This window comes from Crassostrea angulata, chromosome 2 (genome assembly GCF_025612915.1).
Source record: "Crassostrea angulata isolate pt1a10 chromosome 2, ASM2561291v2, whole genome shotgun sequence".
NCBI classification, from domain to species: domain Eukaryota; kingdom Metazoa; phylum Mollusca; class Bivalvia; order Ostreida; family Ostreidae; genus Magallana; species Magallana angulata.
The window spans coordinates 54,457,729-54,475,468 of record NC_069112.1 but is presented as its reverse complement, the minus strand read 5'-3'; the positions used below and the strand labels follow the sequence as shown (position 1 = coordinate 54,475,468).

Genomic DNA, 17,740 nt, shown 5'->3' with positions numbered 1-17,740 from the left:
AACGAATATAATAAATGAGTGTAGAAATGTATATGATTGTATATGATTGACACACCGAAAATTATTCTTGAAGGTGCGCAAACTTCCAACGTTTCATTTCTGTAACCGTTTATTACACAATGGTAACTAAACAAATCAACAGGTGCACAATTTTGCTGTGATGCTATTTCGCTACAATTTTTCATATGGGCAGCAATATCCCATTCACTCTTTGAAGTTGGACATGATGTCACCAATGCTACACTAGCGACGGCTTCTTTGCAGTATCCAGCTTCACTTGTGTACACCTACATAAGAAAATTGTACATTTTTCTTCTGATCACTCTACATTAAACATATATTTAAGATCACTGCTCATTGTTCACCCCACTTATTACCTGAATTTGCAGCAGTAAAATAATAATGCGGATGATTTTTTGACCCATTCTCGGCGCTGGAAAAATGAAAATTGTTCCTTTATATTACTTAATAAAACAATAAATGAAATGTTTTAGATCTACAAGGTAACGAATCAAAACGAATGATTATTATATTATCAGCATTAATAATATTTGACAAAGAAATCAATGACCAAAAATGATGCTATATACTAAGAGATTTATTCATTATTGCGAGTGTGGGACGGTGATAGTCAATTGCAGGCTAGAACGAGGCTTTGCTCCGAAGGAAAACTTTATGATCCCACAGGACTATAAAATTATTAAAAAACGATGTTGACGACTTATTTTTATGATGTTCAATTGTTTTTGTTTTAATTACTCTGCTTTCAATATTAAATACAAGTAACAGAGAGAGCGTAAACGGCATAAAATAATCACAAATATGTGTATGAAAACTGTTTGTCTTGACATTAGTTAAAATAAAATGAGAGGGAAGACATTGCTTATATATATTTTTAACAACACTTAAAAATAATATATTAAACTTAATCGAAAACCTGTTCTTTCGCCCTCGCAAGTATCTCTGCTTCTTTAGTCTGTGTTTTCTCTTCTATGTATGAAATACAAATTTAGTATGAGTTTTAATTGAATGTACTAGAATTTAATTATTTGGTAGAAAAAAAGGCTAACTGTCCATAATAACGCACTTATATTCGTCATTTTATTAAGGTTTCGTGAACACAGTGAATATTGTTTAACGACCCTAGTGCCTGGAGCGTAACAAAGAATCAATTATTGGAAAGCAGGAAGCACGATTTTACTTTTTTAATTAAGTCTGTCGGTACGATTTCATTTTCATTTTGTTCTTTGTTAATTGTATATCTTTTATTATTAAATTCCAGAGCTTTGAATTTATTTTCCATTGAATTCATTTGCAGACCAAAAACAGGTCTTCTTAACAATCCTAAATATATTTTCATACATTGTGTTAAACAGATGAATTACTTCAACAACGTCTGACATTCTTATATTGCATGTTGGCGAAGTTATCTATATGTTTATTGATACAAATTGGTTGCTGTGTGGTTTTTTATTCAAAGTACATATTTGTATTAATGGTTAAAAAGTCCTACAGTCATTTTTTAAACCTAAAAAAATACAAAAACGAATATATGTAAATCATTTATTGACCATTACCTTCGACAATAACTTTATTTGTACTCAAACCAGAAATTCATCTTTAGTTTCACCAATCCCCATTTGACTTGTCGTTGTTAAGTTTCAAGAACTTTGATTGTTAGACTTGAAAAACATATACTGCATTCATAATCTTTCATTACAAATAATGTAGGAATGCTTCAGAAAACTAAACAGGTCGTTAAACGTTTAAAGTCAATATGGCTTCCGGTTTCAGATGAGTAAAACACGTACATCATACATGAAATAAGAAGGGAATCACTGTAATAGAAAACTCAAAGTATGGAGTAAGTGAAAATCTATTTTAAAGGTCCTGAATCATCAAACATAAAATCAAAGCTATAATTTTTCTTCAACACCCTTTTACAAGTTAGAGAAACTTAACCAATTTGAATAACGTTAACGGTTAAAGCAAAGGTTATCTTGTATTGACCTGTAAATTTGATGTTACTATTTTCCTAATGGATTAAGACAATACATTTGATGAATTACTATTATTTAATTGTACCCAGAGAAAAATACCGATGCAGCAGCTTCAATAAGAACTTGAAATAACCAACTAAATCTGATGAATCCGAGTTTTCTAAAATATACAATAAAACGACACGAAAAGAAAAAAAACAGATTAGAAGCCACTTACCTTGACGTCAAAATCAGATACAGAATACAGACTCTTAGTTGTGTGTCGCTCTAAGCGATTTTAAACGAGAGAATAAGTGTTTTTTTTTCAATATTTAAAGAACCAATCTGTGCTTACCACATCTCATGATGTCGCCCTATTCAAACCTTGATTACTTTATTTTTGATAAGCCGGCCTATTTTCTTCATTTCAGAAATAAAATCAAATATTTGTGAAATGTAAATCATAAGTATGTGTGTTTAAAAGAAATTACTTTACCTAACTTGTTCCTTCTTAAAACCAATCAATTGTTCCCTATATTTTTGTGAAACTACAATCTCAGCTTTTTGGTGAAATATTATTTGTCAATGTCCAAGATCCTCACATATCAGACAAAAACGATACACCTTATTCCTCGTCCGGCTATTGTAATATATTCTGATTGTATACAGCTTCTTGAAGGATAAATACATATTTATTTAAAAAATCACCTTGTTAAAGAGTTACGATAGAAATACCACGCCCCTACAAGGAAGATAACTTTTTTAAATACAGAACTTAGTGTAGTGTGGTGCAAATAAAAGTTCTCGTCGGCCGTTTTGAAATTTGGAATGTCTTGGATACCCAGACTTTCTATGTGAGAGGGGGTATTTAACAAGGGTTGGGTCAAACGCAGTTTTAGTATTCCTTAATAGTGGGCTCTGGTTTTCATTTCTACACTACGCTATACCAATATTTCCAAAAAAAGTGATCAGATACTGATAAAGTGTTTCTTTTTTATCAAACATTTCATTTCAAATATTAGTTCATATGAATAATTACCTGCCCCTTGATTCGGAAAATAAGGGCATACTATGGCGCTGGACTTTGGTGTCCTTTGAAGAAGAGACATTAAAATGGTGGTTTTGTTTCTGTTCCACAGTTGTTGATAGAATCTGGTAAACGCATTTTTAAATATATATTGGTTTCAGATAATTCATTCTAAATTCAGGGGATTTCCTTTTTTTTTATCTTCCCCTCATGATGCACCTAAAAAGAATATCAAATAGTTTATCCCTCTCTATTTTTAAAATTTTTCTAATTGCTTCCCTTTCATTATTATAAACAAATCTAGTTTACGGAACCAAATAAGGAAGGAAGTATCACAATTCTGCAAGCTAGATAAATCATCTGTATGAATATCCTTGACAAATGACGTTTAAGGTTTGCGCAGGAGGAATGAATGCCCTACATTCAACTAATATTTCCTCACTAGATATGTTAAGAAAGAGAAATCAACATAGGACATATTTTAGATTTAGATACTTTATAGAGCAAAGATGAATCGGATGAGTCAAAACGATAACAAAATGATAGAAAAATTACGTCTAAATGAATATGAAATTAAGAAAAGGTCACAAATATGAAATCTTGTGTAATATGAGAAATAAATAAATATTATCAAAATAAAAATATTTTGTAGACAAGCATAAAAATTGAAAAATACATTATTGCCCAGAAAGATAAAATAATATCTTGGTTGTTCTTCTTAAATTTCGTTTTGTGCATACATCATCCATACATGTAGACGTAGAATACAATAATTTAATTTAATTTACAAATTAATGTATAAGGTTTGCAACCAATCTGTCGTGGTATAAATGTATGAAATTAAAATTAAAACACGCTAGGTTATGTATTATTACCCTTTTGCATGCATATTTTTAACCAACATTGTCAGATTCAAAGTATCTGCCCGATGGTTAACTCGCCCTACACTTTCCGTCATGATGTCAATTATAGTCAACCCATTTCCAGGCACACTGTTCTGGAAAGTTCTTTCCATTAATACTAAAATCGCACTAATTGTTCCAAGTCCGATCCAAGATATCTGCCTGCGATTCATTATGAAATCGTCCTACACTTTTCGTTAACTAGTCAATTCGCGTTCTTGGTTACTCCGTTCTGGAAAGTTCTATCCCATTGACTCACCAGAGGTCGTGCTTCGCAAGCAAACGAGTATCAAAACTAAAATCGCCCATTAAGGAAACAATTTTTTTTTCGACATTTGTCAAATCTTAACTTCTATGTATTCTCTAAATAGGCTCACAGCAAATATATTCACTCTTTACGTAACCATTCAATATCATTTCATTGCAATTTTATATTTTGATCGAGACTATCCCTGACTTGGATCCGCCAAAGCGTATCCACCACCCTTACTCTCATTTTTGCTATTATGGGCTTGTTTGTCGAAAATGAAAGTAGGTTTTTGATTAATTTCACGATAACAACTTATCAGTTAAAATTCAATTATACCTTACGGACAACATGTGTTGAAATACCAAAGGTGTAAACAAGTACTCTGGTGCAGGCATTTTGTAGTTTATTTGCAAAATGCCTTAATTTAAAAGTATAGATATAATACGCCAAAATAATGAAGATAACGGAGTATAAACCAATAATTATCAGGTGTAAAGATGTGAAAATGACTAAGGTAAACAATTTCATTAAGAAAAAACAAAGTTTTTCTACACTAAATTGATAATTTAAAAAACTTATCTGTAGAAAAGACCGAAAATGGTTTGAAATAATAAACCGTATGACACAAACTAAATAAGAACAGATTCTGACAGAATATTTATTAATCCAGTAACATTGATTTGTTGATTGATATATTGATAAAACTTTATGTTTAAAATGTCATAAACAAGAATGATATGAGTATTCTTTAGCTAGAAAAGTGTACCTTTCAGATGTATCTCTGGTATATAAATACGTAAGTACAAAACAATTATGAAAGTGCAAGTAGAGTTTGATACACAAGTAGGGAACTATTTATGTTTCAAGTACGCACAGAAATTTTAACGGTGTATAAAAAATAAATTACATTTCATTTATTGATTTATCAAGGTTATTGAATTAAAAGAACGTTCTAGGCTTAATTTATTTATTGAATGCAAATTTATTTTGAGGCACGTTATAAAGCGTGGCGACATACTAGGGGTGTTCGATGAATTGTATGACTTTTGCTATAAATAGAAAATCTGTGTAATTTTCTCCTTCAAAATATTTACCATTTACTTCAACACACTTATTTTTATCCAACTATGGAATGAGTCTCTGTATTCAAAAAGAGGTATAAACCCCTGTCACTAGAAAAACCGCTTAGGGACGTTGGGTCCAGGGATCTAAAGTCTTAAAGTTTGTTCTAAAGTATTTTTCTTTAAATCTTCACACATAGCTTAACCAAAATTCAAAACAAAATTCTGGGGACTATATGCTTCATTTGGCGCTACAGTGTATTTAATGTGACCTTTCTGCACTGAAAGTGCACATTGCACATAAATCGCTATTCCCTCTATATTTTATTATCGGAATGAACCATCGCCTCAATTCAAATTTGTACAATTTAAACTAAATAAAATTAAAATCATCAATTAGAAAAATGTTAGAATTTCTTCACCAAATTGATATTTTGATATTTTTGCACTAATAAAATGCTATTTTTATCCATTACCAATTCAACATGTAATGCAATTATTTAAAAGTTATTTAAAATTCTCAAACTTTTTCTCAAATTATGATAAACTTTTCAGAAAAATCTTAAAATGTCAGAAAATAAAACAAATAGTATGGGTCTATTATGTAGAATTTGAAATATGGCATGAAATTAGCTGAAATAAAATAAATAAAAAATTCAATTTATGAGTAGAATCAATATGTAATGCATAATTTCTAGATTAGAGGTGACCCATCTAATGATTATGCAGTAAAATTCCGATTGTAATATGTTTTTTACGTCAGATAATATTTTATAGATATAACAGCTATTTATTACACTTCTGACATTTCGTTGGGAATTTGAGGAACTTAACCATTGAAATTAAATTAAAATTGCGTATTGTACCTTTCTTGTCGTTTTTTCGTGTTTAGCAATTGTAGTTGTTTGCTATGTTTATTAGGCCATATTTTATTTACCAGTTTTCCTTAAGGTTCGTAAAAATGTAACCAAGTTTCATCTCCTGTAAAAGGCAGACTTTTTTTTCACTTTTCATAACCTTTCAGGGTTTTTTTTTAAGAAATGTGTAATCGCTTTTGATTTCGTTTTTCATTCAAAATGTGGGTAATCTATCAAGTAGATTAATTTTGATACCTAAATCAGGGTTGTCTCTAAGACCCGGGGGCGGGGAATTCCTCTGCCTATAATGCCTTACTTACCGGGCTATTATTGCATTTCAAACACAATCTAGCTATATGCTAAACCCCCAGACCCCCTTCCGCTTGTTTCTTTCTTTCCTCTACTTCAATTTTTAGAGACAACCCTGCCTAAGTTTTTTTTAGAATCTTTAGAAGGATAATATGTGTATTAGTTTTAAAAATCCGGTTACAGTTAATATTCAATCTTTGTCAATCTTTAGTGAATTTTTTTCCTGCGATTCATCTCTAATTTAGAACTGATCTTCGCTTACGGATTGTTATAAATTTTCAATTGAAAGTCTACCTAATTTGAAATGTTTACTCAATCGATAAACGGTTGTATTAAGTACCAAAGAATTTCAATAAAAATTCCAGAGTTCTTTAAAAATGTCTTTTTCTGTAATATCCATTAGATAACGATATTTAGCATGCATTTTTGGGGCTTTCGTTCAGTCTTTATACTCTCAGTGTTCTAAGGGTGGGCCCGAAAAAATGGTTCCCTTGGATATCGCTATGTTAAAGTTTTGTTATCTCGCGTCAATTCAATAGTATGGATTACAATTAACATTTTGATAAACTGTCAGTTCAATCAGGCCTAAACTTTAAACGGAGTACATAACGTGTCACATTTAAAGAATAGCCCTCGTGAATATCGGTGCATAAAATAAGCATTCCTTGTTCACCATGAGTGTGTTCCTGTGGGTAAAACGCAGGGGAACAAATAATAATCAAAAACGTTTCAAGACCTTTTTCTATACACAACTTTAACGATTAAATAATTAATCCACTAACAGTGTTTACCAGAAACTTGAGGATACTTTGAAAAAAAGAAGGCCTGAGTTAAAATGAAGTATTTGTAATTTATGTGTTAAGTTAATCCGGCTGGACCAACATTTTTTTTTAATTATCTTTAAGAGTCTCTTCAAGATTCAAAAGGAACACACTTGTGAATTTTGGTGAAATAGGCTTTAAGTTGAACAATATGGGAACAGAAAAAATGTTCAATGTGTGTAAAATGAGAAAGTTGCTGAATTTTAATTATTGTTCAACCTTGTGATGAGATTTAGGGACCAAAATGTAACAGGGGGTGGTCTTTTTAAAAAAATGCAATTTTCTAGTATTTGGAGACTGTCACTAAAGACTATATCAAACACAAAATGTTGCCACTCATATTTAGCACGCTCATAAAAAATACAAATATAATGTTTGACGTTTGGTTATAGGTAATGGATTTCAATCGATATAGTCTTAATACATATTTTCTATTGATGAGAAGACTTATCAGTTACGAAATGATGAAATTTTCACATTTTTTTTTTTTTTTTGTAATTTTTAAATTATTACATTTATCAGGGTGAACACCTAGAAATTGTGTTACTAGTATGTGGAAATGAACAAATAAGTTATTTCTTAAATATGTGAAATTTTTGTATGACGAATTGCAAAACATTCACACAACACATAAACATCTGAAACACTTTCATAATCAAAAACATTTTATACTTACCCAATTGGGGTTGCACTCAGTGTCTTCTGAAATTGTTTTGTGACGGTCAAGAATTTAATTTTTTAAAAGCTCAGTTGTATAACGAATCGAAAGAAAACGGTAACTTCCATTAAGCTACCATATTGAATTTACAGCGTTAACTGTATATAGTCATGGTGTGTTACATGTATAAATATGGGTCCAAAAATTACCTGCTACATGCAATTGATTTTTTAAAGTGTTTTGCATTTATTAGGAACCACGATTAATCAGGGTGTAAAATTTAACTAATGTTCTTTTTTATAGTCTTATTTTTATTATTAAGTGGCAAGAAGCTTTTGAATATTACAATTTGTTATATTCAGTCGTATATTCTCACTACAACACTCTATAATGACGAATAGTTAAAATTTGAACTGTTAGCTCGTCTGTAAAATATAGACCGTCGTACAATTATTGTAGCACTGCTCTTTTGCTGTCCCAATTATTGAATTTGTGCGAAAGGTTAGATAAATAAATGACGTAAATAAAAGACCTGACGTTGCGTGATACCTCACCAATCTATGTCATTTATCGATTGTTTCAATTTGGATGGTAATGTTAGTACAAAACCTTTATCTCTTCCCCTTTACTTGCAGACTCCTTTTAATCACGACTTGTTTATTTTTGGCTTTAAGATCTAAAAAAAAAATCATTACCCAACAAGGCAGAGTTAAAGTATGAAAATAGAGGGCGTTGCCAAGATGGGTCAAAGTGTTAATTCTATATAATGTTTAGTAAACTAATTAAACTCTACCGGCACTGAATAGAAACTGACAGCATATTTAGAAAGACAAATAAGCTGTCTTCTTAAAGTCTTCTTACACCTAAAGCAGCAGAATTTTCGCTCTAGAAGGATGGTCATAAAGTATATAATGTTTTAATTTAACATGGATTTTTTATGTTGAATTTTGATAAAAGATGAATACATATTTAGAGGAAAGAATGAAGATGTCTAACAAAGTTAAGATGGGGCAAGAGTCCAATCCAATCGGGGGTGTTTTTTTTAAAATATGATGAACAGGGGCTTAAGTCTGTTCGTAGATTTGCTGACACAAGAATGACTGCAAATTAATTAAAAAAAATAGCTTAAAGGTAGTCGGCCATTTTTTTCACTAAATGAACATGACAGACTCTAAAAATAGGAAATAATTTACTGTCAACATTGCTTTATGTGTTTTCATTAATAGAATATCTTGAAAGGAGCGTTATGCTAAAAATACACTTTGTTAAGGAAGGAGTCTTTTCATTATCAAACATACTTCTTATAATAAGAAATGCATGAAATTTTGACACAGTCAAACGGATCATATTACTTAATGATTCTATCAGTTTAATTAAATTTGACCTTTTTGTTTTCGGATAAAGGTCAGGTCAAGGTCACTACCTTTTTCCTCAACGTAAAGAGTGATAAAAATAAGTGTAGCTCTTTATAGTTCTGTAGACATTTGTTTAAGATTTGAAGATTCAAATCTTCAATGAAATCATAGACCATGAGAGTGTCTATCAGCTTATACTACTAAATTGGAATAAATATTTATACTAAAATTGATATTGCTTAGCCCGCATTTCCTCTAATTATCTTAAATTTTGAAGAAATTTTGATTATTTTTTTATGCTTCCAATAATAAAATATTTCTAATTTTTATGTATTATGAAGACTTTATATAAAGATATAAATTGACAGAAAAGGTAATATATTGACCGTTTCATAAGAGAGAAAAACTGATTTTAGTGATTTTTTCACAAAAATCAATGTATAGAATGGGCGCTTTAAAAAGCTTATAAAAATGTTATTTGATAGGCAAATCATATTTTAAAAATATATTCTGAAACCCAAGTATCATATTATTAGTTCACATTATTAAAAAAAATCCAAAATTATTGTTATTGTTTTTAAAATGCTAAAACAGACTCATTATATATATAAAATCTGCAGCAATTCTGAATTGCGCAACATGTGATATTTTCCTACGCCAATATAACGCCAAAAATATAGTCCTTGTTCCATTCTAAACATTGATTACATTTTTCTATGCCAAGTTGTATGATAGTAAAAAAGAAAGAAAAATATACTATTTTAATTTCCTTTCATCTTGATTTAATGAACAATTAATCAAATTTACGTTTGACAAGTCGAAAACCAGAAAAGACTCCTTCCTTAACAGATAAACTAATGTGGCTTGTAAACATGTATTATTTCAATCCCCTCCACGTCACTGCCAGGGGCCAGACAGAAATTCTTTTAAATTTTGAGTTTGAACTTGAATCACTTGTTTTTTAAAAACCATACAAATTCATCACATCAATGGTTAGATATAAGAAAAAATGTGTTAACGTGCCATTTTTAAAAAATTATATTTCCAGAATATATCAAAAAAACATTTGTCAAACTTGAAGCACAATATACAAATGATAACTGGATTTGAGGACTACATTAATTCGGTTAGCCCCCGAGGGACGGAATATTGTTCAAAGCGAAGCAAATGGTAATATATTTGTCTCAAACGAGGTTTCTATAACAAATGTTGCACGAAAACACAGTCAACATTGTTTGTTTTATAAAGAAGGGAAAAACTTTCTAAGCATAGCTCAGCATAGAATTTATTAGTTAAATTTTGCGCTCTATCCATTTCCTAAATATATTCGGCATCAATTATTGTCGGGTGCTATTCTGGTGCTTGTAGGGATTATGCTTAAGATTTTCTACCTGTTTTACTCCTTAAATATTCGTAATTTGTTCTATCTAGCAAACCGCCACATTCGTAGTGTAAATACCTTGATTAATCAGATATTAAGACGTCATTTTGTTTTGAATTTACTAAGGTTTGTTTACGTCATCTTAAACACTTTTCACAAATCATAAACTAACATTATTTCTGGTCATTTCTCTGTAATCTATACGACCATTTCATTGATTCGCTTAATTTTAGTTTAATTTAGTTATGCAACATTGGATTGTTGTTTTTTTTTACTTTTTCAGAAGCACTTTCAGCGAAAAGAGATGGGCGTTTATGCATATATCCTGAGGACAATGTAAATAACAGTTAAATGTATCAATATAGCAGATGAACCGTCCGTCCTGATGCATGATCTGGATAAGATTATGGTAACAATCTGGATGTCCGGATCTAACTTTGGCTGTCTGTACTAATTTTGATTGCTTTAAAAATTTCTCAGGATGCATTCTAAATCAAAATATCCCGCTTTGATTTATCAAAATAACTGCATTTGTGATAATGTCAGCCCTACAAGTATCAAATATGTGTTGTTAAAAATGCTTGTTGAAAAAATATGCTACCGATGGATGAATTGTTCTTTGTCATTAAGTTGAATGGTTTGTTTTCCTTGTTGGAAGAATAATGCAAAACATCTGTGTAGTTATTGCTATGATTGACTAAAAACTCCAGTTCATCAGAGAATGTACTTTATACACGACGAGGTCTCCATTTATTATCGCTGCATTCATAAGAGGTGTTCTATATATAAAGTATATGAAAAGAAAGAGAAATAACATCCGAAAAGAAAATGCGTTGTCTAATTCTTCTGTTCTAATCCTTAAATCTAGCAGTAAACCCAGCTCGGTTAATCTCTGCTTTATTGATCTAATGTAAAAATAATATTTTTGAAAAGTCCCCTTAAACTAGGAAGACTAGATTATATTTTGAAGTCGGAGAATTTTACTAATGTAGTTGAAGATATGTATATCAAATCTGGTTATCAGTCTGACTTTTCTGCTGTTGTTGTTGAATTAAGATAAAATACATTTGAAATAGGACCGGGTTTATGGAAATTTAATATTAATCTACTTTATGATAAAACTTAAGTTTATAAGGTTAAGAATCAAATAATATGGTAAAAACACAGTATGGAAATAGTTCCTTGTAGACTGATTGTAAACGTAATGACTGTGTCCTTTAGGAAATTTTACTCATGGAAATTAATGATATTGAACATAACAGTGAAATTGTTGATCATACCTATTTAGGTGATAAAAACAAATTACTTAAAAAGTTACAAAAGAAACATTACATTGTCGCTTTGTTCGACCTGGGGCAAAATGGGTAGAGTTTGGGGAACATCCTACGAAGTACTTTTGTTTCCATGAATCTAAAAACTTTCTTAATATAACAATTAAAAAGGTAGTAAACACAAGAGGAGGGACCATATATAATCAGTCAGGAATCATGAATTAGGTGAAAATATTCTATGAATATTTATATAAAAATTTTGATCATAAACTAGATAATATCAACATTCAGAGTGTGCTCTCCTCCCCCAGTGTACCATGTTTAGATGGTAAAGTCTCAAAGACCTTTGATGAACATTTTACAGAAAAAGATGTTCTGTAAGTTCTTAAAAAATAAAAATCAATTAGTCATCAGGCAGTGATGGTTTTACGGCCGAATTTCTAAAATTCTATTGAATGAATTAAAGTATTTTATAATCAGCGTTATCAATGACATATTTATTTTAAAAAATTACCAATATCACAGAAGCTTGGTAAGATTTCTTGTTTGGCAAAGGATGACAAACCTAGAAACATTTTGAAAAACTGGAGACATATTACACTTCTAAATGTTTTTTTTTTATAAATTAGTATCGGGTTGTATAAGTTATAGGATTAAATCCACCCTAAACCCTAATTGCAAATACTCAAACTGGATTTATTCAGGGCAGGTTTATAGTTGAAAATACTAGATTTATTAATGACCTCATGGATTATACAGAATTAAATAACACACCAGGCCTTCTTATATTAAATCAATTTTGAGAAAGCCTTTGATTCTATTTCATGGTCATTGATTTATAAAGTTTTAGGTTTTTTTGGATTTGGTCAATATATATAATTGACTGGGGGAAAATTCTAAATACCAATTTTAAATCTGCAATTTTGCAAAGTGGTTTATTTTCGGATCAGGTCATTTTAACGTTGTTGTCGAGAATGTGACCAAGTTGTCCCTTATCTATTTATACTTTGTGCTGAAATACTTTCTTTTTTGATTAAACAAAACAAAGAAATAAAAGGTGTAACAATAACAAGGAATATTAACTAACATCGTATGCCGGTGACACTTCACTAACCCTTGATGGTTCGGAACAGTCTCTTTTTTCTGCTCTTGATACTTTATAATTTTTTATTGGGTTGCTACTGTTCACCGAGCAGAGATTGGGACCTCACACTTTTCACAATATTGGTTCACATGTCTATGTGGAATATTTCCAGTCCACTTTTTTTTACACTTTTTTTGGCACTACTCAATGATCTGTAACTCAACTAAGACATTCTCTCTTACACAGCCTTGACACCGATTTACAATAAAAATGTCACAATGCAATTAGGGCACAGGTGTCTTACCCAAGTTTACACCTTAAAATATCCTGCCCACTGCAGGATGAGTCTATGATATGAAACCCGCATCAACTAAGGGAGAGAACTTCTAGACAACAAACAACTACAATTTGTTAACTTACTTTCTAATCTAAATAAAATTAACTTTTATACTAATACTAAACAGCTTCATTGATACACATTTTAGTGAATAATACTGTTTGACTCACAATATGACGTGGTGTTTTGTAACCACCAAGTTTTGTTCAAAACGGATTGAGGAGAAAATCATGAAGGTTTCGCTTCAAAGACACAAGTCAAAATATTCATTTTATATAAATGACATTTTTTATAAAAAGATAACAAAACTGGAATAATCAGAAATGGCGAACCGTGTATTGATATCTCCAGATCTATGCATTCTAAAGCATTGAAAATAATAAAACATGAAAATAGAATTTGACCCTAATCGTGACCATGCACCTTTAAAGTTTCCAAAATACACCAGTCCTGTACATGATAGATAGTAGAAATCAAAGTACTGAAGTACTGACGGGAGTTGATTTTATCGATTATCATTTATATTAAAATCAACTTATCTTGCATGGCAATTATTTTCTAGTCTGTATTTGAATTACGCGTTTTTTTATTATCTGAATTTTTAGACTTTTCCGACAAGAATTTCGAGAAACCCCATATGAATCATGTTGTGTAATATTTAAAGATAAATTTCAAACTATGTATAAGTAATCGTATGGATCCAAGCACTATTGTTATCGAACTCTAGTCTCGTTCAACCAGACGCTCGGCTGTCTCCGTTAATCTCAGACAAGCAAAAGAGCCTCTCTGCTTGTCGGAGATTTACGGCGACAGCTGAGCGTCTGGTTGAACGAAATTTTATTAAATTCTGGCGTAGGAACACACGAGACTACAAAAATATCTAAATTGTTCGTATTATATAAAATCTGACTATTTTCAAAGTGTTTATAGATAAGTTTCCTTGAAAAACAATGCTTCAGCATACATTACATCGAATTTTTCTATTATTTTCAAGAACTAAGTCTTGTCAGCGGTGATGATTTGTGCTTAGGTCCAAACACTGTTTCACTTTCGGTTTGCCAGAGTAACTGCATAGGAGAGTTGATTAAAATCAACTCCCAAAAATAGATACACGGAGAACCTTGAGACAGAATCGTAAGCGTCAGCTTAAATTAAAACCTCTTAGCAATGGTTCCTTATATTTCCCATTAGAACATGAATCTATCTTCTAAATGGTTAATGTAAGAAAAGATAAAGCTGTTAAACTGGCTGGTATTTGCATAGCTTACATTAGCTTGAAAGAGGTACTTGATCTTCTTATTAAAACAGTTTCATGGGGATGAAGACGAAACTTGAGTCCATATTTTCAAATTATTATAGATTCATTTATTTGCAACCATCAACGCAACCAGAAGCTCTATTTGTAGAAAATAGTTTATTTTTATGAACCTTCTTGTGCAAACTGTTTAGTTTTTAGTGTACCTTACTTGAATCAATATTACGCAAAGGTGTATATACATGTATGTAAGATTCTTTAAAGTGTTAACATCAAACAAAGATATTTTGCGTGTGTTCAAATACTTTTATAAATGTTTGAGACGTCAGCTACTTCGTTTGCCATTAATTGCGGACCACTACTTTTGTAAAGTTTAAATGGTTAGGTTTTTAAACATATCTTCAAGAAATGTTAATTCTAAATATTATTTTATAACGTGTAGATTCCTTGTCAGATACAACATTTAGCAAATATAATCTCGAATCTTTGCTATGACATCTTCTTTATTTTCTGCATGCAAATTGTTATAAAACGTAAATGTCAAGATGCATCTATAGAGTCCAATTTCCGGGTTTTTTATGCAACATCTCTGTCAATTAGCTACATGCTACAATATTGGATTTTCGTCACCTTACCTATAGCGCTTTCAGCAACAAATAGGTTGTCATTGTTGTCTAAACATAGACCCAATGGACACTGTAAAAAACAGTTATCAATGTAGCGTAGAAGCCGTCCGTCCTGATTTAAAATGTGAATAATATTATAAATATGGTCTGAAATTAGGATTCGACTTTGGCTGTCTGTAACTATTCCCACTGGTGGAAATACTGATGTATACCTAAATCGTAATTTCCAATTTTGATCGACTATTACAACTGCTTTGGCGTTTTTGTCAGCCACACAAATATCAAAGTTTTTGTTCTCACAGATGCATGTTGGAAAATCATAACTTCCTGTGGGTGAAAGAAGAGTCTTGCCTTTGTCTTCAAATTGAATGCTTTGTTTTTCTGTAGACCCGGAATAACGCACAACTTTTGTTTGGTTATTGCTATCATTGATCATAAGAAGTAGGAGTTCATCAGAGGATGAACTACATACGCCTAGCGGTCGCCATCCATGTAATTTGATCATGGTATGAACTTCTGTTCCCTTTACAATATTCAATGATCTATCATAGTTATCAGCATAAATAAGATCATCAAACCTGATAATAGCAATGGCAATTGGAACATTCCCTGACTTTGTTTTGATGGACTTCACTAGTTTTCCTTCGAGGTTGTAGAGTCTCAAGAACTCGTCACAACCACTAATCCAAATTTCTTTATTACTCACACATGACACATGGCAAAAGCTGTTATTTCCAGACTCGGTGAGAAAATCTGTCATAACTATTGGATGAACCATCAGTGGCCTCTTTGGAAGAGTGGTAACAACTTCTGATGAAGTGAAAATATGGTCATATTCTTCTGTTTTAACTCTCAACTCCAGCAGAACACCTATCTGTTGGTTAATTTCTGCTTCGTCGATTTGATGAGGGATAAACTTAGGTAAACATACTGTCAGTTTAGGAGGCAATTTTCTGAATACTGCATTTTTAGATTTGTACGCACAGACCTGACAAACATCGTACGAATCCAATAACTTCTTCATATCAGATATGTTTTGTTGGATTTCGGAAAGTATGCCTGTGATTTCATCTTCCCGTTTTTTTAGATAAGCCATGTATTTGGAGTTTATATCATCAACGTTAGCCTTCATTTTTTTTTTAACGCTATCTACTTCTCTGTGCAAATCTCGACCCTGTTTGTTGATAGCGGCTTTTAAATTTTGGGAATTTTTATTCAAATCCTTTCTATAAATAGGAACTTCAGATACAATATCTTGATACTTTGGATAAATTAGATTTTCTAACTCTTGAATATCTTTTTGCAAGGCAGCTTTCTTCTCCTCGAATTTTTTGAAAATATCGACTTTAAAATGTTGTTCATGATCAAATGAGGAAACGCAGAGAGCACAGATTGGGCAGTCACATTGTTCACAATGAAGTTCACATATCTTTGAGAAATGTTTTAGACATTTAGGGGTAGATCCTCGCTTTTTGAATGGCACTATTGTGTGGTCTTTAGTTTCATCTAAGGCATGTTCCCCTACACAGGGTTTACACAGATTCACGTGACAAATGTCACAGTGCAGTAAGGGCATAGAGGTCTCACAAAGGTCACATCTTAAAACATCCTGCTTTCCGCGGCTAGAATTCATAGTTAGACAGTCGGGTCAAGAAAAGGTAAAAAGCTCTGAATAACAAAATTATCATAATAATAATAATAATAATAATAATAATAACTAGACATGATCTCGTTGCAAGCAACGAGGAGGTCTTCCATCCGATTTTTAGAAGAGGAAATGACCTTGCCTTTTATCTTCATCAACGAAACATATCAGGAAATGCAGATGTGATCTAAAAGAGCGATGGATGAAGGATTATCCACCCTGTAGGATCCTTAATTTTAAGGACCAGTCCCATTTTATTTCATATTAAATAAGAGGTCTTTTGACTTAATAACAGGTCTAATAACCTGTAATAAAAAGAAACCGAAGAAAAAAAGAGGGTCTTCCTTTGTAAACGGAAGACCCTAATAACAATAAGAATAGAAGGGTCTTCCGCTGAAGACGGAAGACCCTAATAATAAAAGACTGTTTTTGTCTAAATCTTAATTGAAGAGTGTTTTTCAACTTGTACTACAGTCCAACAACCCTTTTATGTTGATTATTTTAGTTAGAAAATTAAATAAAAAGGAGAGAAAGAAATAGAGAGAAAGAACAAATCTTGGCTCCGGCGAGATTAGAACACACAGCCTTTGCAGGTGTCTCAAAACATGGCTGACGCGAAAAAATTCCCGAATTTGTGTTTGAATTTGGGGCGTTTCCGCCCGGGAGAAGAGCTGAGTTTTTGTATGAGATGAAAAACAAAGTGTAAGATGTCTGACTATTTAGGTTTGGTAACAGTGCGAGGTCATTTGAAATATTGATGCGTGTTTGTGTCTGGAGGGGGAGGGGGGGTGAAAAGACCCGAGCTTGATTTTCGTCGTAAATAAATCGAAAATAGAATTTTGAGGTGTGGATCTCGGATTCGGTCAACAACAATTTGGGGAAGTCCTAAAACAATGACTGATGCATTTTACCCATGTATTTC

General features: G+C 31.6%; 1 protein-coding gene across 1 annotated transcript; it reads right to left on the bottom strand.

Annotated features, from left to right (window-relative positions):
- Positions 1–15,062: 15,062 nt before the first annotated feature.
- LOC128170508 (uncharacterized) lies at positions 15,063–16,833 on the bottom strand. Its single transcript, XM_052836288.1, has one exon. The coding sequence runs from the start codon at positions 16,804–16,806 to the stop codon at positions 15,148–15,150; it is 1,659 nt and encodes a 552-aa protein (XP_052692248.1). The 5' UTR covers positions 16,807–16,833; the 3' UTR covers positions 15,063–15,147.
- Between the last annotated feature and the right edge of the window lie 907 nt (positions 16,834–17,740).

Excerpts from the sequence above, each read along its gene's own strand:
- LOC128170508 (XM_052836288.1), bottom strand. The coding sequence starts at position 16,806 with ATGAATTCTAGCCGCGGAAAGCAGGATGTTTTAAGATGTGACCTTTGT.